The sequence below is a fragment of the Chiloscyllium punctatum genome, chromosome 45 (assembly GCF_047496795.1).
Source record: "Chiloscyllium punctatum isolate Juve2018m chromosome 45, sChiPun1.3, whole genome shotgun sequence".
NCBI classification, from domain to species: Eukaryota; Metazoa; Chordata; class Chondrichthyes; order Orectolobiformes; family Hemiscylliidae; genus Chiloscyllium; species Chiloscyllium punctatum.
In genome coordinates this window covers 25,697,290-25,718,453 of record NC_092783.1, presented here as the reverse complement: position 1 = coordinate 25,718,453, position 21,164 = coordinate 25,697,290, and the positions used below count along the sequence as shown (strand labels likewise).

Below are 21,164 nucleotides of genomic sequence, written 5' to 3'. Positions count from 1 at the left end.
AATGTTCCATGTTCTATGTACTTGCTAGGATAGACAGAGAGAGGTGGTTTCTTCTTGTGGGAAAATCTCAGAATAAGAGGTCTCAGAATAAGGGATCACACATTTAATACAGAATTTCTTCTCTCGGAGGGTAGTGAATCTGAGGAATTCTTTTCTGTAGGAGGCTGCTGAAGCTGAGTCATTATGTATATTCAAGCTTGAGATACACATTCTTAATCGATAAAGGAATTAAGGATTATGGTGACAATGGAGTTGACGATTATCAGATTAACCATTATCTCTTGAATGGCGAAAGAGACCTGATGGGTTGAATGATCTACGTCTGCAAACTATGTCTTACGTATGTCATAGTTATTGTATTTTCGCTCATTTCAGTAGCTAATAAACTCACTCCGTCTTTAATTCAATAAGCATGGTTAAATTAATTGCTTTTAAAACAATACATCTGGGCTGGAAATGGGATATGGGATACTTTTAAAATTAACCTTGCTGTGCCCAGTGAGGGAGGGGTTGAGTAAAAAAGATGAGCCACTCATACTTCCTCACCCAAGAGCATTACCATTTGGGGCATCCCATATGGAAACATAACAAATTGGAGACCCTCACTTAGAACTGGTCATAATCTTGCCTCTGAGTTATTAGGTTGCACGTTCAAGTTCTACTCAGGTCTTGAGTAAAACAATCCAATTTGACATTCCAGTGCAGTATTAAGGGAGTGCTGCAGTGTCCAGAGGTGCCAATGTTCATGTGAAATGTTAAACTGAGACCACATGTTTCCTCTCAAGTTGAGATAAATTAAAATATCCCATACTTCGAGGGATGAATATTTGTCAGAAGCAGAGAATAACTTTTTTTTTCCTTCAATTAGCATTACAACAGAGTGGCAAATTGGCTGTTGCATTTCTTATATCATAATGATTCAAACGATACTCAGATGGCTTTAAAGAGATTTGGAATGTCCTATGATTATGAAAAGTGCAAGAGTCATAGTCATAAGGTTTTCCAACATGGAAAGAGGTTCTTGGCCCATTGTGTCTGCACTGGTCCTCAAACAATTATAAACCCTCATCCCATTTTCCAGAATTTAGCCCATAGCTGAAAATATGTTGCTGGAAAAGCGCAGCAGGTCAGGCAGCAACCAAGGAACAGGATGCTTCCTGACCTGCTGCGCTTTTCCAGCAACACATTTTCAGCTCTGATCTCCAGCATCTGCAGTCCTCACTTCTTCCTCGAAGAATTTAACCCATAGTCCTGTTTGCTTTGGCGTTTCAAGTGTTCACAAAAATAATATTGTGATTGTTACTACCTCTACCACTCTTTCAGGCAGTGTGTTCCAGATACTACTCGCTGGGTGAAAAAAGTTGTTTTTTAAGTCCCCTCTTAACCTTATGGCCCTCACCTTAACCCCTGGTTATTCACTGCTCGACTAAGTGGAGAAGTTTCTTCCTATCTATGCCCCTCATGATTTGTATTCTGCCATCAGGTTCACCTTCAGCCTTCTCTGCTCTAAGAAAAACAATCCCAACTTATATAGTCTTCCTTCTTCGCTGAAACACCCCAACCCAGAAAACATCCTGGTGAATCTCTCTGCATCTTCCTTAGACCAATCACATCCTTCTTATAGTGTGCACACTTCTTGTTCATAATTCACAGAATCCCTACAGTGTGGAAACAGGCCCTTCGGCCCAACAAATCCACACTGACCCTCCAAAGAGTAAGCCACTCAGACGTATTCCCCTGCCCTATTACTATACATTTACCCTTGACTAATGTACCTAGCCTAAACGTCCCTGAATACTATGGGCAATTTAGCATGGCTAATCTACCTAATCTGCACATTTTTGGACTGTGGTAGGAAACCAAAGCACCTGGAGGAAACCCATGCAGACGAGGGGAGAATGTGCAAACTCCACACAGCAGTTGCCTGAGGCTGGAATCAAACCCGGGTCCCTGGCACTGTGAGGCAGCAGTGTTAACCACTGAGCCACTGTACCACCCCATAATAATTCTTAGCTCCAATAATGATTTTGAGTCTCATTTATATACATACTTATGATAAATATTCACATATAGATTTACAGTGGACTTCAATCTGAATGGGTAAACTTCCTCCAAAGAACCTATTAAACTACACAAAATACTTGAAAGAAAATGCCCAATTCACTGTAACCGAGATTTCTAATGATTGAAGTAAGGATGAGGAATGATCAATTTCAAAATTTGATTGCTTTTATGGATCAACTAATTCAGTACCATCATTAAAAACTTACATTTGTAGACATTGGCCTCTCCCAAAAACGTGATGGGTCTAATCTTCCTACTACCTGCCTCACATAAAGCACGCTCACAAGTGTCCATCTCCAAAAAGTGATAATGAACCATAACCCTTGACATTTACTGGCATCAGCATTACTGAATAACTGACTAACATTCTAGGGTTACCACTGACCAAGAACTAGCTATACTAACATATACAGTATATATTCAAGTAGTAGTCAAATTTTTTTACTGCTTTTTAAGGTTAAACTTATGGGGTTGCTATTAAATGGATACTACTTTTGAGGGGCTGAAATTCATGCCCATCAAAATTCATACCATATCATTAGAAGTTCACTGATCTCTGAACAAATAAAGAAAACTAAACAATGAATTATGGTAATTCTGAAAGCCCAGAATGGTGCACAACAGCCAGTGGACTGGAAGATCAGGAGCGGAGAGGAACAAACTACAGACTGGAAAGCTGGAGCGGAATGTGACGGCCGGGATACTGACTCATAAATGTTGATCTGTTATCTGTGAAGAATTAGGCTTGGCTTTTACAATAGATGTGTGGAAAATTTCAGGTTATTTGACCAAAAATAGGGGATCAACTTTTACATGAGATCAACTATTACTCGAGTATATATGGTACATGCTATAGTACAACACAGGTTTGAGGCTACAAAGATTTGAGGTAACTCACCTCCTGTCTCCTGAATACCTGTCCACTAATAACATGGCACAAACAGGAACGTAATGGAACATTCTCCACTTGCCTGGATGAGAGCATGTCAGCAACACAAGAAAGTTGACATCACCCAGCCCAAAACAACCAGCTTGTTTAGCACCCCACTCAACACCTTCATTGTTTACTCCCCTCATCAACCCTCAGTCTCAAACACCTAGAAGGCTAAGGACAACAGATTCATGGGAATACCACTACTGCAACTGTGATTCATGGGAATACCACTACATAAAATACTAGCGAGTTTTGAGAAGATTTGTAGCTCAGGTTGAGGTTCTGGATGTGGGTTTGCTCAATGAGCTGGAAGGTTCGTTTTCAGACATTTCATCACCATACTAGGTAACATCTTCAGTGAGCCTCCAAATGAAGCACTGGTGGTGTAGCCTGCTTTCTATTTATATGTTTGGGTTTCCTTGGGTTTGTGTTATCATCTCCTGTGGTGACATCATTTCCTATGGTGATGTCATTTCCTGTTCTTTTTCTCTGGGACTGGTAAATGGGATCCAACTCTATTAGTTGATAGTTTTCGTTGGAATTCTCACATATGTCTCTGTTTGGCTTGTCCTAGGTTGGATGTGTTGTCCCAGTTGAAGTGGTGTCCTTCCTTATCTGTATGTAAGGATACTAGTGAGAGTGGGTCATGTCTTTTTGTGGCTAGTTGATGTTCATGTATCCTGGTGGCTAGTTTTCTGCCTGTTTGTCAAATGTAGTGTTTGTTATAGTTCTGCAAGGTATTTTGTAAATGACATTAGATTTGCTTGTTGTCTGTATAGGGTCTTTTAAGTTCAGTAGCTGTTGTTTTAGTGCGTTGGTGGGTTTGTGGGCTACCATGATGCCAAGGGGTCTGAGTAGTCTGGCAGTCATTTCCAAGATGTCTTTGATGTAGGGGAGAGTGGCTAGGGTTTCTGGATGTGTTTTGTCTACTTATTTGGGTTTGTTGCTCAGAAATCAGCAGACTGTTCACTGGGTACTCATTCTTTTTGAATACACTGCACAGGTGATTTTCCTCTGCTCTGCATAGTTCCTCTGTGCTGCAGTGTGTGTTGGCTTGTTGAAATAATGTTCTAATGCAGCTTCATTGGTGGATGTTGGGATGATTGCTTCTGTCATTCAATATTTGGTCCATATGTGTTGTTTTCCTGTAGACACTGGTTTGAAGTTCCCCATTAATTGTTCATTCTCCTGCGGCATCTAGGAATGGCAGTTTATTGTTGTTTTCCTCCTCTTTAATGAACTTTATGCATGTAAGGGTATTATTGATGGTCCTGAATGTTTCCTTAATTTGTTTTGTTTAGTGATGATAAAGGTGTCATCCATGTAGCAGACCCAAAGTTTGGGTTGGATGGTTGGCAGAGCTGTTTGTTCAAGTCTCTGCATTACTACCTCTGCTAAGAATCCTGGTATCAGAGATCCTATGGGTGCTCCGTTGGCTTGTCTGTAGGTTTTGTTGTTGAAGGTGAAGTGGGTGGTAAGGCATAGGTCCATTAGCTTAATGATACCGTCCTGCTGATGAATTTGGTGGTGTTTGGTGTATGTGCCTTTGGTTCTTCTAATAATGTAGTCAGTGTTTTCTTGCCCAGGTTGAGTTGATGGATGTTAACAGGGCTGTTACGTCAAAGGAGACCATTATTTCATCCTCTTCTATCTTGGTGTTTTTGATGGTCTTCAGGAATTTGTGGGTGGTGTGGATAGAGTAGCGTGGGTTTTCTACTAAGTCTTTTAGTCTTTGATGTAGCTCCTTGGCCAATCTGTACGTTGGTGTTCCAGGTAGCGAGACAAACAGGCAGAAAACTAGCCATCAGCTAGCCCCAAAAAGACATGACTCACTCTCACTAGTATCCTTACATACAGATGAGGAAGGACACCACTTCAACTGGGACAACACATCAACCTAGGACAAGCCAAACAGAGACATATGTGAGAATTCCTAGAGGCATGGCATTCCAACCAAAACTCTATCAACAAATAGAGTTGGATCCCATTTACCACTCCCAGAGAAAAAGAACAGGAAATGACATCACTATTGGAAATGATGTCACCACAGGAGATGACATCACCAACCCAAGGAAACCCAAACACATAAATAGAAAGCGGGCTACACCACAAGTGCCTCATTCGGAGGCTCACTGATGTTACCTAGTATGATGCTGAAATGTCTGAAAACGAACCCTCCAGCTCAGCGAGCAAACCTACATCCACAACATAAAATGCTGCAGATGCTGGAAATCTGAAATAAAAACAAAGTGAAGGAGAAACTCAGCAGGTCTGACAGCATCTATGAACAGCAACAGCTAACATTTCAAACCTCATGACTTCTTCAGAACTGAACAGAACTAGAAAATAATGGAAACAAAATCATAAAGTGCTGGAAAAATTCAGCAGGTCTGGCAGCATCTGTGGAGAGAGAGCGGGCTTAATGCTTCAGACACAATGTCCCTTCTTCAGAACTAGAAAATAATGGTTTTAGTGTTATTAGAAAGGGAGCAGAAAGAGAGAGTGAAACAGATGGTGAGGGTGCTAGAGCACAAAGGGAGTGATGATGAATTCTGTACAACATAGGTGCTTCTGATAGATGTGGATATTGAAAATAGGTTGGCTGTCAGAGAGGAAACACACGCAAACAATACACCTGGGTAGGGGGAAGAAGGTGGTGAGGAAGTGTGTAATTAAAATGAAGGACAGTGTTGGAGAACAGAGTTAGAATGCTCTAGGCATTTAAAAAAAAATTATGAATTGCTCTTCATGCTTGTAGTCCCTATTCAACCTGCCTGCCACCCTAATCTAAAGGTGTAATGCCTAATGCCAAATTTTGCAGGAGCCCCTTAAAACAGACCCCAACTTATGAAAAAGAAGTCTAAGGTGGGAAAAAAATGGAAATGCCCTTCCCTGGTTAATATGTAGACAGTGATGCAAACCATAAGACATACGAGCAGGAGCAGGCCATTTGGACTCTCAAATCTGTTTTGCGATTTATTAAGGTTCTGGCTATCAGATTGTGGCCTTCACCCCACTTTTCTGACTGTCGCATCACCCTGGAAACGTGTTACTCAAAAATACAAATTAGCTTTTAATATATTCAGTGACCCAGCCCCCATTGCTCTCTGGAGATGAAAATTCTAATAACCCTCCACAAGAAGAAATTCCTGTTAATCTCTCATACATGGGAGACATCTTAATTTAAAAAATGACTGTTTATTTCTAAGTTCCGTCACAAGGGGAAACACCTTTTCACCAACATCATTATGCATTCTTTGTCTGTTGAAAAACCTAATCCTAATGGACAACACTTGGTTGACAGCTCTGACTGTCTGGTCTCTGCTGTCAATTGTACATTATATTTGCACACAAGGTTAAGAAGTTTTGAGAGCTTGTAGTTTCTGATATTGATACTTCAAAGAGTTTGGATGATAGACATTGTTATTCTGCTGTAGTTCTTTTTGTTTTATAAAACAAAAATAGTTATAGATGAACTATTGACTTTTAGAAGAAACATGTACCATTGTTACTACATGGTTCATTCGTTCTGTACAACATTTAATGAGTCAATGGACATAATGTGCCATAATTTGGCTTGGGACTTTTGAACTTATTTTTCAAATTGTTCCATCATGCAGAACATGACTCAAGGCACCTCTGAGATGCGTGAACCATGACTGGCCTGACTCCATGAAAATGAGCAAGGAATTGGACATGCTTGTTTCTAAAATGCAGAAGGCCAGATCAAGAATGGTGGTACTTGTTTGTGATTCAAAGCAGCCCACACACTTACAAGGCACAACTGAAAACTGAAGAACTCATGATGGGGTCTGGTATTCTGAAATTGGAGCCTCCCTGTCACATTTTAAAGGAATTGAGTATCACAATTCAGCAAAGATCCAGACTACTATCTCAGTATAAGGCTATTAAATTTATTAATGTAGTACAGTGGCATTCACATGTGATATTATTCAGACTTAATTCATTTTAAAAGGGGACAGATGCCAGAGGCTCAAAAACTAGGGAGGGTGTAGCAATCTGATTTATATTGAGCTGCAAACGGGAACCCGAATTGAGAGGCTTGCTGAAACAGCAGAAGTTTGATGTTAAAAACAGAAAGACTCCCATTCTAACACGAGAATCAACTACATTTTACTAGCCTGCGTAATGAATTTAGCCTGCTAACAAGGCTAAAGTAACATGATATACGCTTTGTTACCAGGACTACTGTGAAATAGCTTAAATTTCACTGAAAACTACCAGATTTATTTTACATGAATTTGCAGGTTTATTTGTTTATAATTGTCCCTGTCTCAGTAGGGTGATCATCTGTCCACAGTCTGGAAAGGATCTCTGCATTCAATACACACTCAGGTCAAACTGTGATATGACAAACCATGGGCAAGTAGGAAGAGGTAGAAATCACTCGCAGTAAAAGAAATCACTCAGTGCAATTTTGAAATTTACAGGAGTTACATTATTAAGCTTTTTTAACAAAATGAAAACAAATCTAAGATTGCAAACTGAAGGTGTTTTGCTAAATATAATACTTGCATCATCACACTGTCGCCGGACTTTTTGCGCTAAAGATTCCATGTCATCACTGACAGCTGTATCACGTTCCAATTCGCGTTTACCAACCATTCCTCCACTGGTGTGGGCTTGAACAATGCCTGATTAAAATAAATGCAAGAAAAAATAGAACTACATTAATGATAAAAATGTGACCCTGAAATTTTAGTTGGAGGAAAGAAGTTAATGAGTGGTCCACCTCACAGACACAAGACAATTCCCAAGTAGTTGTAACTGTCAGGCAATATTTAAACATAGCAATCCCCATTCTCTCTCACTTTCAACCCATTGCAATCATCTGTTTCTGTGCTGTATAACTTTACGACTGATGTTCAGGAATTCTTGGGGGGATTCTTTAAACAGCAAACCCAAACAAGAAGATAGAACATGCCCAGAGACTCTAGCCACAGTACCATACATCAAAGACATCTCTGAGATGATGATCAGGCTACTCTGACCCCTTGGCATCATGGTAGCCCACAAATCTACCAACATACTGAAACAGCTACTGAAGAACCTAAAGGACCCTGTATCAACAGCCAGCAAAACGAATGACATATACAAAATACCCTGGAAGGACTACAACAAACACTATATCGGACAGACAAGCAGGAAACTAGCTGCCAGGATACATGAGCATCAACTAGCCACCAAAAGACATGACCAACTATCACTAGTATCCTTACACACAGACAAAGAAGGACACCACTTCGATTGGGATAATGCATCCACCCTAGGACAGACTAAACAGAGAGATGCATGGGAATTCCTAGAGGCCTGGCATTCAAACCGAAACTCCATCAATAAATACATTGATTTGGACCCTATTTACCAACCTCTGAGAAAAAGAACTGGAAATAATATCATCCACCTTAACAGATCAAGACACATAAATAGAAAGTGGGAGAGAACACCAGCGCTTCAATGGAGGCTCACTGATGATATTACCCAGCATGGTGATGAAACGTCTGAGAACAAATCTACCAGCGCAGCGAGCAAAGTTACAACCTTTCTGTTTATAGCCTGATGATGTCGATGCAAACAGTGAATATCATTGTTTGCATCGACATCATCAGGCTACACTAGGCTGCAATAATATTAGGTGGTACGGTCAGCTTCTGGAGGCAAAAGTACTTCTGTCTGGTGAGGTTGGTTTTATGCGTAGCAATGGTCTAGGCTGGTTTCAGTGAGGGAAGGGTAGCAGACAGGAAACGTAATGACTTTAATTTACTAACTAAAGTATATTACACTCAACCAAGTGTAGTCACAGAATCCTTACAGTGGAGATAATGGCCGTTCAATCCATCAAATCTGCACCGATTCTCTAAACAGCATCCCACCCAGACCTCACATTTACCCTGGACTGTGGGAGGAAACTGGAGAAGCCAGAAGATTTAAACACAGACAAAGGGGAAAATGTGCAAACTCTACACAGATAATTGCCCAAGGGTGGAATCAAACCCAGAAACTGAGCACTGTGAGACTGCAATACTAACCACTGTGCCATCATGCTGTCAAATAATACAGCAGACAATCTGCACACAGCAAAACCAGGGATGTTGACAATAACTTGATACTTTCTGCCTTGATGATTTTAAAGGAGAGATAAATATTGGCCATAACACTATAGATAACTCTGCATTTCTCCAAAATAGTGCCAATATTCTTTTAGTACTGAAGTGTCAGCCTACCATTTTAAACATCCATTTTGTTCGTAAAAGGTGCAGAGCAATTTGATCTCTAGGCTTCCAGAAAAAAAACCCCTCCATTAAATCAACTATTAATTTTCTGTAAGAAAGTGATATACTCAATTTACTTGTCTGGTGATCTGGAGAGTCAAACCCCAAACCTGAACTGAATATGATGGGTAAGTCTCTGATTAATATACTTTATATTACATCTGATTTATATTTCAGTTTGAGATTAAAGCTAACATTCTTCATTTTTTTTGCTCCTGTATGCTAACTTCTAATGATTTGTGTACTGGGATATGAAATAATCTTACTCCTTTACAGTTCCAGGTCTCACCCTTCAGAAAATAATCCAATTTGCTTTTCCTAGATCCAAAGTGATTGATTTAATATTTCCCCAAATTGAACTCCATCTGTCACAGTTTATCCACACAGTGTCTGTTCTTGTTTGTGGATTTAACACATGTCAAACTGTCCTTGTAAAGCACAATATATAACGTTTCTGTTTGCCATGTCAAACACACCACTATTGGACAGCCTGTACCATATCCACTGGTTAGAGGCAACATTTATTCCATAATTCTACTCAGTCTCATGGCAGACTAATTACCTTTCTCCATGTCTATTCAGAGAATCCAATCTCTCCAAGATTTTCACCCTCTGATTCATTTCACGTGTACACGAGCAGTTTGGGGTTGGTTTAGCTCAAGTGGCTGTCTCATTGGTGTGTAAAGTAGTAAGATTCCAATAATGTGGGTTCAATCCTTGCACCTGCAGAGGTAACCACAAATGGCTCTCCTTCTCAACCTCTTCTGAGTTATGGTGGCTTTCAGGCTAAATCACTATCAGTCATTTCTCTCTAATGAGAGAGTAAGACTATGATGACTTGACAATAGGATGTGTTGTGCTGACATCTACTGGCCACAAGACAGAAATAAACACTGCTCACTATTCAACTGCACAACTAATGAGAGAATAAAAAAGTTATCATACAGGAGCAAAAGCATAAGTTAAATCCACTTGTTACTTTCACAAGTTTGTTCTGGAACGTTATGATACAATATAATTACTTATCCAGTTGGTTGTTTTGCATTTGCAGTATTTTGCTTTAATTGGATTATTTATCTTTGAATCCATACCATTCTTCTTCTGGATCGACATCTGGTCAGATTAAAATTAAAATCAACAGCTCATGAAGGATGGCATTGTATATTAAAGTCATGTTACAAGAAGACAGTTTGAAGGAGTAGCAATTGGTTCTTGTTTTATACCCAAGGAAAACAAATGACTCTGTATGTATTACTAATCGTCCCATGAACTTGCAAAAAAGGCACTACTGTTTTGATTATCATGACAGAAGTATGCTTTATAATATTGCTTGATGAGTGGTTTGACATAAAAAACTCCAGACTCACCATTATTCTCAGTTATTTGATCTCCCAGACAGTACACAGTTCCTCCGCTTCCATTTTGGTTTGAAGGCACTGAGGCGAGAAGACCTAATACAATAACAAAAACTTATATATTATAGTACCTTTGATGTAGAAAAATAATTCCATAGGAAAAGACAGAACAAAATCACTACTACTTCAATATTTTATGCTATTTATTTCAAAAGTATCTATGAATGTGTAACCACTTTCAACAGTAAAAAGTAAACTTTTTAAAATGTTTTCTTTTCATAAGATATGAACAACACTGGTAATTTATTATCCATCTCTAACTGCCCTTGAACTAAGTGGCTTCGAGGGATTTAAGAGTCAACCACATTGCTTTGGGTTTGAACTCTCATATAAGCCAGACTGCAATAGGAATGCAGATTTCCCTCCCTAAAATGAAAGGACATTCGTCAACCATATGGCCTTTTCCAACAATTAACAATGGTTTTGAAGTTGCTATTACTTTAGCTTCTTAAAACAAAAAAAATCCATATTATATGCTAATTGAATTTAATTTCCACTAGCCTGGGCATCTGAATTATGAGTCCAGTAACAACACTACCACTATCTTTCCACACAAAAAAAACTGTTCCCATCTACAACAGGAGGAAGGATTATACATAGCAGAACATCTGTAATTACACACATCTCCTTAAAGGTCCTTAGGATTAGTACTATTATTCAGTGGTTTGAGAGATAAACCAGCATTTTTTGAGCAACAATGCTCTAAAATGAGTGAGCTATCCCTGGGTATTAGAATTGAATGCTGTACCAGTGGTTTTGTGGAAGGTTACACTTTCTTGAAGATAGGCTATCTAAACACAGTGCATGATTTGGAAGACCTGCTTTGCCATTTGCTCAGGAAGCTGATACACCTCAGGGTACATCTACTAAAATTTGCTTGTCAAAGTAAAGGTATATGATCATATGTCCATCAGACTAATGCAGCTGAACCTCAAAGTAAGTATTTTGTATAGAAAAGAATGCTATACTGTTTATTGTTGCCTTCCGTTGGAAATAAAATGCCTGAGACAGGGTACTTTGAATACAGTAATAGGGGATTTATCCATGTTTTCTTTATGCCTGACATGAAAATTGAAGTTCACAATATATCAAAAGACCAGCTTACTAAACAAAAACAAAACTGCAGATGCTGAAAATGTGAAACAAAAACCACAAGTCTCAGTTCTGAAGAACAGTTACTCTTTTTCTCCACAAATGCTGCCAGACCTGCTGAGTTTCTCCAGCAATCTCTATTTTTGAATCATAGGGCTACTCTCTCATTACAGAGAGACAACTGGTGGTAAGTTTAGTGTGAGAGTCACCATGCCTCAGGTCAGCGGTATTGTTGAGGAGGCAGTACTTTCATAATAACCTCAGCTGGTGCAGGAATTGAATCCTCAGTTGGTGTCTCTCTGCATTGCAAACTGGCAGATCAGCCAACTGACTTAACAATCCCCAGTATGCCTGACACACTGTGTTTGCTACACTCTGACATCGAATTTGATTTCAAGGTGGAGGGTCTTTGATGTGAAAGAAATTCATGAATGGGGTTAATAACAGATTTCCAAAATGGGACAGATGTGCAACCATTTAAATTGGACAAACGTTTGATTTAGGTTTCCCTAAGAAACAAGATAGTAGGCTTCTCACCAAGTCCCCTGTAGCGTGATAGTTGCTGATAGATCTGCTTCATTCTCTCGATGTTAAGGCGACTGGCCTCTGCATGTATCACCATGGGCTTTGGATAGTGGATGCCAATGATGCATTTTGCTGCAACTTGAACCGAGTTAGGAGCATTCCATGGATCATAGATATACTTTGCAGGAAATCCTTTAAGAATTGGCAAGTAACGTCTGCAAACAGAGTATTATTGTAAATACTAAGGCTGAGTGAAGGTATTCATCAAAGTAATTCCAGTAACAACTAATCTGTCCTCATTTATGCTATCGCTTTAACCAGGTCTCTCATATTCTTTCTTCCCCACCCTCAATCTATATATCAAACAACACATTTTACCAATAATACCAATACTTTCAGCCCCAGGGTCCCCTTCGAGATCTGAAAGCTTAAAGATGTGATATAATACAGATCCAGAGTGTCAGAATGCAGCAATTTACAGCCATAGCTTCCCCACACGGTAAACTTTGAATATTCATCACAGTATTGGGTAGAATCAGGACAAAATAAATTCTGGTCCTTCAATAGGAAGAAACATATACCTTGAGTATATATACGGTAACATCTTTCATGATGTCTGGATGTTCCAAAGTGCATTGTAATAAGTACAGCTTTTCTGACATGCAATAATGTGTGTGTGATGATTGTAATGAGGTCAGCCAGGTGGACCTCATTGAACAGGAGTTCCCTGATTAGACCAGATTAGCAGTCCCAATCAGGAAGCTCTAGCTGACAGACAAACCAGGAGTGTCAGAGGTTCTGTTCAATTTGACAGCTGGCTCTGAGGGAGCTGGATCACTTTCAAGGACTCTTCACGTGTAAATAAAGGGTAACTTGGTGACAGGATACTGGCCTCTGTGGAGTCATTTCAGTGGGAAATGTGGCAACCAAGTTCTCCACAGCAAAATTTCAAACAACCATTTGTTTGCAATGTTGGTTTAAAGAAAGGTTTTGGCCAGCACTGTGTAGGTGAAGACTCTATTTCAAAGAGTGCCAGAGGATCTTTCATGTCAAATTGAAGGACAGGCAGTGTGTCAATTTAATATTTCATTTAAAAGACAGCATGCTTCAGAAGTGCAGTGCTACCTCAGTAGTGCACAAATATGTCAGCCTGGATTGTGTGCTGTAGTCTCCAGCGTGAGACTTGATTTCACAATGCTCTGACTCAGATGAGAGCATCAATAACTGAGCTACACTTTTTTTTTGAGTCCTAAAAAACATTTCTTTTGCATCATTTTAAACCAGTGCATAGAGTTGACAGCATAGATGCTCCAAAATGCAATGAGAAAAGGGGCAAGTCTCAAGCTTCTCCAATGATTAAAAAAAAACTTCTGATGTTAGACTACTCCATATTGTCCAAATGGATCTCCAGTACAATTGCTAGTCTGTCCTAAGTTAATGGATTTCAGCCAGTGCAATAGTTGGGTACAGTATGACCATTGATATTAATATTCTAGAACTTGGTGAGGATTTCTTCTCCTAATGGCTACTTAGTTACCTGATTAAGGTTGGTTAGCTCACTGGGCTAGACAGCTGGATTGCAATGTAGAATAACGCCAACAGCTGGGTTCAATTCCCACACTTGCTGAAGTTACTATGAAGAACCTTCCTTCTTGACTGCGCCTCTCATCTGAGGCATGGTGACTTTCAGGTAAAATCACAAACACAACTGATGAGAGAGCAGCATTGTGGTCCTCTGGGACTATAGTGCCTAAACAGATTTTAAAATATTATGAAAAATGGGACTGAGACAGGGATCAGCATTTTGATGCCTTGCGTCTGTTTCCTGAATTGGTTTTAGGAACCTGGGAAGTTTCTATGACCTGATCCCACACTACACCTCTATCATGCATGGGATGTTCAAATGTAAGTGACCCTATTCCACTGGAAGCAAGCTAAGTAATCAACTTAATGGTACCAGGCATTACTAGCGGCAGAAGATGACTGTCAAAGGCAGATGGCAGCTATCTTAGGGTCTATCAACGTCCTACAGAACATAGAAAGCAGAACATCTGAAGGATAGCAGCTCACTGCATGGAGAACTGACTAAATAGCTAAGAAACCCTCCACATCTGGGAGAAAAAAAAATCTATTTAAGAATACCTCCATGTTTCCTGCATTGAACCAGACAGTTGTGCACTCATACGTTCCAGGCTGGTCAGAGTTACCAATAGATAATTTGAAATTTGTCTTCTGGCCCTTTCTGGACAGGTGAGCCAGCTCCTCAGGGAGGTTCACAGGCAGAAGTGTTCACTCCTGTACTTATGCCCAGCTGATTTTCCCGCCCAAATGTTCTTAATTCATTCTAAACAGATTTGTCTTTGGAAGCTTCAATTTGCCTATGGATCAGGACCTACCAATTTTTGCCCACTTATATAACTATCCATAACACTTATTCTAAACACATGACTGTCCTGATGCTAACATATAGAACCATGAAATGTCATAACCGAAGTTACACTCTTCCACTTGTGTAGGTGTTTTGAAATAAAGATTATACAAAAATCAGCTTGAAGAGAGCTAAATACTGGGAGAGGGTTCTTTTTTCCTAATTTTTGTTGCTGAGAAGGTGCTGATCATAGCCTTAGCAGGTTCTTTAAGATTGCAGAAACTTTTTTACAGTACATAAAATAACACCTTCAAAAAGCGATAAGTTGATGTCAGTCTTTAATGTTTCCATAGTTTCTAGGTTTTGGTGTATTTGGAATTGAAAATTCTGATGCATTTATTCAGTACATGTTTCTAATTGGCTTAAATGCACTTCAGCATTTTAAAAGGGTGGATTTAGCACAAAAGTGAAATGTGCCTCCCTAGTGGTTGATGAAAAAATGTACTTTTAAAAAAAAATATAGGAGTTGCAAGTCTTATTTAGATTAAAATGTTAGAAAGTTGAGGTTCATGGACTTAAAGACACATTTCTTTTAAAATAAAAATGAAGTACGAATGCAATTTGAGTTAGTAAGGCCCAGATCACCTAAATCTGTCAGATTCTTCCAAACCAAGGGAATAAAATAAATGTAGTCACAAACTTACTATATTGGATAATGAAGAAAAAAATGGTAATATTGTTCTGAAGCATGAAGACACAGATACCAGAGAGCAGTAGACTAGTTAGCTTACATGGTAATAGAAATATAAAGAATTTTTACTCAAAGAAGTTATAGAACAACATACAGTACTGAAAATATAATGAAGAGCAGCCAGGTTATCAGAGAATTCAACAAATTTGGGCAAACATGACCTTCCCCTCTGAAAAGGTGCCACACAGTAGATGCATATCAAGCTCAGAGCATGTGGAGTCAGGGTTATGGTAAAAGAAAACATAGTAAGCTAGTTACAAAGCAGAAGAGAAGGATTAGGTGTTATGGATAGCTATATAAATGGGCAAAAAATGGTTGGTCCTGCTGCATAGAGATCAGTGCAGGCACCACTGTCATTTTGAATTCATGTAAATAATTTGGGCCTGGATTTTTACCAAGTTTGGATGAATTGGAAACCTTTTAAAGTGGCAGTTGGTACCTGATTCTGAAATTCCTGCCCAATTTCCTGCAATTATCATCTACATGGGAATAAAGGTGCAGTCACAGGTCTCCCATTCCTTTAAATTCTATTGCAGGTGTGGGCTGTTAGAGTGGGCAGATTAAGTCCCTCTGAAATATTGGGGTAGAATCAAAACCCTTCAGTTTGCAGACACAATTCACCGCCTCTCAGAGGAGAAGTGAATGATAGAGCAAACTCATCTCAAGTGGGAAACCAAAAACAAAAAAGCCACCTTCTCCTGGAATTCTTTCACTGACATTTTGAAATACAATCAAAACAATTTCTTCTTTCAGTTTCAATAGATGCTATATTGTAAATTAAATGTGTTTAAAACACATTAAAAACCAAAAAAAAAACTAAGTCTAATTAAAACAGAAGAACACACAACTTCGGACCTCTAGTATAAAAAAAATTCTTGCAGTTGGATAATCTGCTCCTGGACTGTTTAGATGGGCAGAACATTTGTTGTAGCTTAGAAAAATATTTCTGGTTTTTCAAAGCTCTGGTGTTTATATTTTCTAGAGTTTCTTATTTAAACAAGCATTCATAATCATACAACCAAATTTCAAAAAATCTAGAATGTAGTTGAATGTATAGATATTAAAGACATTTTGACTTAGTCAATTTTAAGAGATTAATTGCATATGTTTGATGTGATTAATGGAATAAATGACTTATAACAGACTATCCACTTGCAGGGATTTTTGAATGAATTACTGTATTTTTTCAGTAGGATGTGTGTGTTTGAGTGAAAACTCAAATAGATTATTTTTCTTCTTGTCTATTTCAAAGACATGGCTCCTGAAATCTATCCTTATTGACAGCGAATGCTGTACAGGAAATAATGGAAGGCTTTTGGTCATGTGGTGGAGTGGGGGTGGGGGTGGGGGGGGGGGGGGAGTGGAATAGTATGAGAAACATGAAAAGGAGCTTGGGAGAGATGGTAAAGGCATTGGGAATAGGAGAAGGCTCAACAGTCATTTTTAAAAGTGTGGTGATATGCCTCACCATCTGCCCATCTCTTCTACTACCTTGAGCCTAGGGCAGACTCTATCCCATCCACTTACTCAACATGGAATTACAACACCAGTGACCTTCCAACAAGGTACATAATAAACTTGCAGAATGGGAAGATAATTGAAAGATAAATTACTATCTAGATAGAGGAAACTGCATTTTAGGAAGAATAAAGAGAACACAAACAATTTGGAGAATAACATTTCTAAATGGGTAATAGGAGCAAATAGATCTAGAGATACAAATTCAAAGCAAAAAAAAAGATAGTGACTCAGATTAATAAGGCTACACAAAATGTAAACAAAACACCAAGATTCACTGCTAAAGTAATGCAGCGCATTATATTCTCTGGGGCAAATAGGAGTTGGGAATAAATGCATGTGTATGCTGTGATATCCATATCCAATGAACAAATAATAAACAAAGACTGAAAAGCAGAGAAAATATGTTGAACTAGCATCGAAGCTGGTTAGGCAACATGGAGCAACATCTGGCCTCCATATCAGATAAGGATATAGAACACTGGCAAAGTGACGAAACAGCCCCAATACATTTCTTGTAATGTCTGACAATTTTATATATAGATAAAATATTAGACATCTATCAGGAAAGAGTTCTTTCTGTTGAAAAGATAAATTGTGGTGCTGTAGAGGTTAAGATAAAAGATTTATGTACGACTGTCAAAGCAAAATTTCTGTGATTGCATCAGTATGTATTGTGGTGGGGTGGCAGGCGTGTGGGAATGCAATGTTAGCATTCATTTTGAGAGGGCTAGAATACAAGAGCAACAATGTACTCCTGAGACTGTGTAAGGCAATTGTCAGACTGCATCTGGAACATTGTGACCAATTTTGGGCCTTCTATCAAAGGAAGGATTTGCTGGTCTTGGACAGGGTCAAGAAGAAGTTCCCAGGGATGAAGGACTTGTCACATGAGGAGTGGTTGAGAAGTCTGGGTCTGCACTTGATAGAGTTTAGAAGGATAGGGTGATATAATTGAAATTTATGAAATACTGAGATGCCTAGATAGGGTGGACATGGAGAGACTAGGACCCGACAGCACAGCATCAAAGGAACTATCCTTTAGAACTGAGCTGAGGAGGAACTTCTTCAGTCAGAGGGTGGTGAATCTGTGAAATTCATTGCTGTAGAAGGCTGTGCAGGTCAACTCATTGAGTGTTTTTAAGACAGAGATAGATAGGTTCTCGATTAGTAAGGGGTTCAAGGGTGATGGGGAGAAGGTAGGAGAATGTGGTCGAGAAACACAGGCGACTCTCTGTATGGAGTTTGCACATTTGCCCCGTGTCTGCGTGAGTTTCCTCCGGGTGCTCCGGTTTCCTCCCACGATCCAAAAATGTGCAGATTAGGTGAATTGGCCATGCCAAAATTGCCCGTAGTGTTAAGTGAAGGGGTAAATGTAGGGGAATGGGTTTGGGTGGGTTGCGCTTCGGCGGGTCGGTGTTGGGCCGAAGGGCCTGTTTCCACACTGTAAGTAATCTAAGTAATCTAAATCTAAAAAAAAAATCAGCTATGATCGAATGGCGGAGCAGACTCAATGTGCTAAATGGTCTAATTCTGCTCCTAAAATTCAGGGTCATACGGGTGCAGAAATAGTAGTCCAAAAATTGATGTTTCGCATTAAAGTCATATGCACTTAGGAATGAATGAACTTTTGTATCCAGAGAATGATAGGAGTGCGAAATTGTAACTACAAGGTGTAGTTGAGGCAAATAACATTGATGCATTTAAGAGGAACCTGCACAGGCACAATAGAGTGTAAGGAATAGCAGGCGATTTTGATTAAATTAGGTTGACGATTGGGATGATGCTCTCGTGTAGTATAAACATCGGCATAAATCATTAGGGCTGAATGATCTGTTCCTGTACTGTACACTTGAAGTATATATTATTATGGATTGGATATGCGAACAGAGACATAATAGGTTGTATTTCCAAAATACAGACATTGATTTACTTTCTAGAAAACACAGATTTGATATTCTGGCACAGTCAAATGTATTGTGGGAGAAAACATTAATAGCATTATTTATTGTCTTCTTTTAATAATCTCTAAGAATTTTTAGGACAAGCTCTGAAAAGACATGACATACTGTACATAATGATTTCTCAGCAAAATAAAAGTGATATTTTGGGGCATAGGTAATCAAGAATTGATACTGGACTATTTTCACATGACATCTACAATGGATATTTTTGGAACTTGCATGGCATCAGTTGACCTTCCACCACTGCAAGTGATTTAAATTACAGGGCTAGTTTAACTGATGACGTAGAAGCACTAAAAAACAGTAGACATGGTGACGTGATAATGAATTTCTTCGCTCTCTGAAGTACGCCCTATCTTCATGCTGAAATAAAAATTATAACATAAATAATTAGAGAGCAATTTAGAAATCAGAAAACAAAGAGTGTGGTTTAAAAAAAAGACACGGTCTTAGGGGCATGGCTACTTTGTTATTTCACTGTTAAGCTCATCCACATTGCTACCATGTAGTTTTGGGATTATTTCAGCAGTGAAATAAAATCAGCAAATATAACTCCATCCATAACCACATCTTCTCCATGTTTTTTGGACAACCATTCTGTTTGTTTAATGAATTCAGACATTGCAGAGGATTAAATCTAGAATAGAAAGAGAGTAACAATAGGAACTGGATGGTTACCAATAATGAGACTGAAATTTACAGTAGATTCAAATGTGGTCAAATCATACAAATAAAAGATCAGTGGTTATGGCATGAAACTCACTGGATTCCACAAATTTAACATGTTGTACAATTGCTTTCCACCTTCCATTTTACAAATGCTTTGTGAAGTGAAAGCTAAAGATTAAATTGGAACTGATATTATTCACATTAAAACCAAAGCAAAGCTTCTAGGTTAAGAATGACCGCAGATTGTTTGACTTATAGGAGCAGACGTGAAGTTTTAATAAACATTTGGACTATCATATATAGTTTTAAATTTGCAGTGAATACTGTTTAGGGGAAGTTGCAAGCCAAGAAGTGAAATATTAATAAGATAATGTGATTCCTTCAGTAGAACTTTTGAAAATAAGTTTAAAATATTTACACACAATTGCCATGATCTTTTGGTTGGAAGGTCAGCTATGTGTAGCTATGCAGCACAAGATGAGACACATTAGTATATGGAGGATTAAGGTCATTAGGAACAATTTTCTCTCTTCAAGATGGTAACTCTGACATTGGTTAGTGTCCTGAAAATCACCTTTACCTTTTCATTCACAGGATATAGACTTCACTAATTAGGCCAGCACTTATTACCCACCCCTAATTTCCCAAAGAGCAGTTATGTGCCAACCACATTGCTGAGAGTCTGGAATTATGAGTAGGCCAGACTAGGTAAGGATGGCAGTTTCCTTTCCTTAAGTACATTAGTGAACTAGATGGGTTTTTCCTGGCAATCAACAATGGTTTCGTGATCATCATTAGACTCCTAATCCCAGACTTTTATTGAATTCATATTCCATCAGCTGCCACGACAGGATTTGAAACTGGGTCCCCAAAATGCTACCAGATTTTCGGGATCTGGGTAAGTATCAAGCAATAATTCCACTAGGCTATCACCTCCCTGAACACTTTGCTTAGTTGCCTGGTGGTATTGAACTTAAGTATTGCTGAAAAAAGGAGATTTACCAATCAAACAGCACTCTCTGCTCATATGGTATAAATGTTGTTTTTCCCCTTACATTGGTAATTTATGAACTGTCATAATAAGTGGAAGTCAAAAAGCTTCTATAAAATCTTTTTGCAATCAATGCTCACATTCTTAATTTATAATTCTGAATAATGTTGAAAAACTAATGAGTTTAGAGAAGATTTGTAGTTCAGGTTGAGGTTCTGGATGTAGGTTTGCTCGCTGAACTGGAAGGTTCATTTTCAGACGTTTCGTTACCATCCTAGGTTACATCTTCAGTGAGCCTTTGGATGAAGCACGGCTGGTGTTTCCTGCTTTCTATTTAAATGTTTGAGTTTCCTTGGGTTGGTGATGTCATTTCCTGTGGTGACATCATTTGCTATGTGGAAAGCAGGAAACACCAGCCGTGCTTCATCAAAAGGCTCACTGAAGATGTTATCTAGGATGGTGATGAAACGTCTGAAAATGAACCTTCTAGCTCAGCGAGCAAACCTACATCCACAATGTTGAAAAATGATTAAGACCATCAGTTCAAGAATCAGCCTGTTTCTCTCTGATGGCCACATAA

General features: G+C 38.9%; 1 protein-coding gene across 2 annotated transcripts in view; it reads right to left on the bottom strand.

Annotated features, from left to right (window-relative positions):
* Positions 1–21,164, bottom strand: part of LOC140467240 (cryptochrome-1-like) — a 90,366-nt gene that overhangs the window by 8,667 nt on the left and 60,535 nt on the right. For both annotated transcript variants that reach the window (XM_072563472.1, XM_072563473.1), the window contains 3 exons: positions 12,336–12,538; positions 10,659–10,742; positions 7,535–7,653 (listed from right to left, as the gene is read on the bottom strand). In XM_072563472.1, coding sequence (XP_072419573.1) covers positions 7,535–7,653; positions 10,659–10,742; positions 12,336–12,538 — 406 coding nt within the window. The remainder of the gene's footprint in view (positions 1–7,534; positions 7,654–10,658; positions 10,743–12,335; positions 12,539–21,164) is intronic.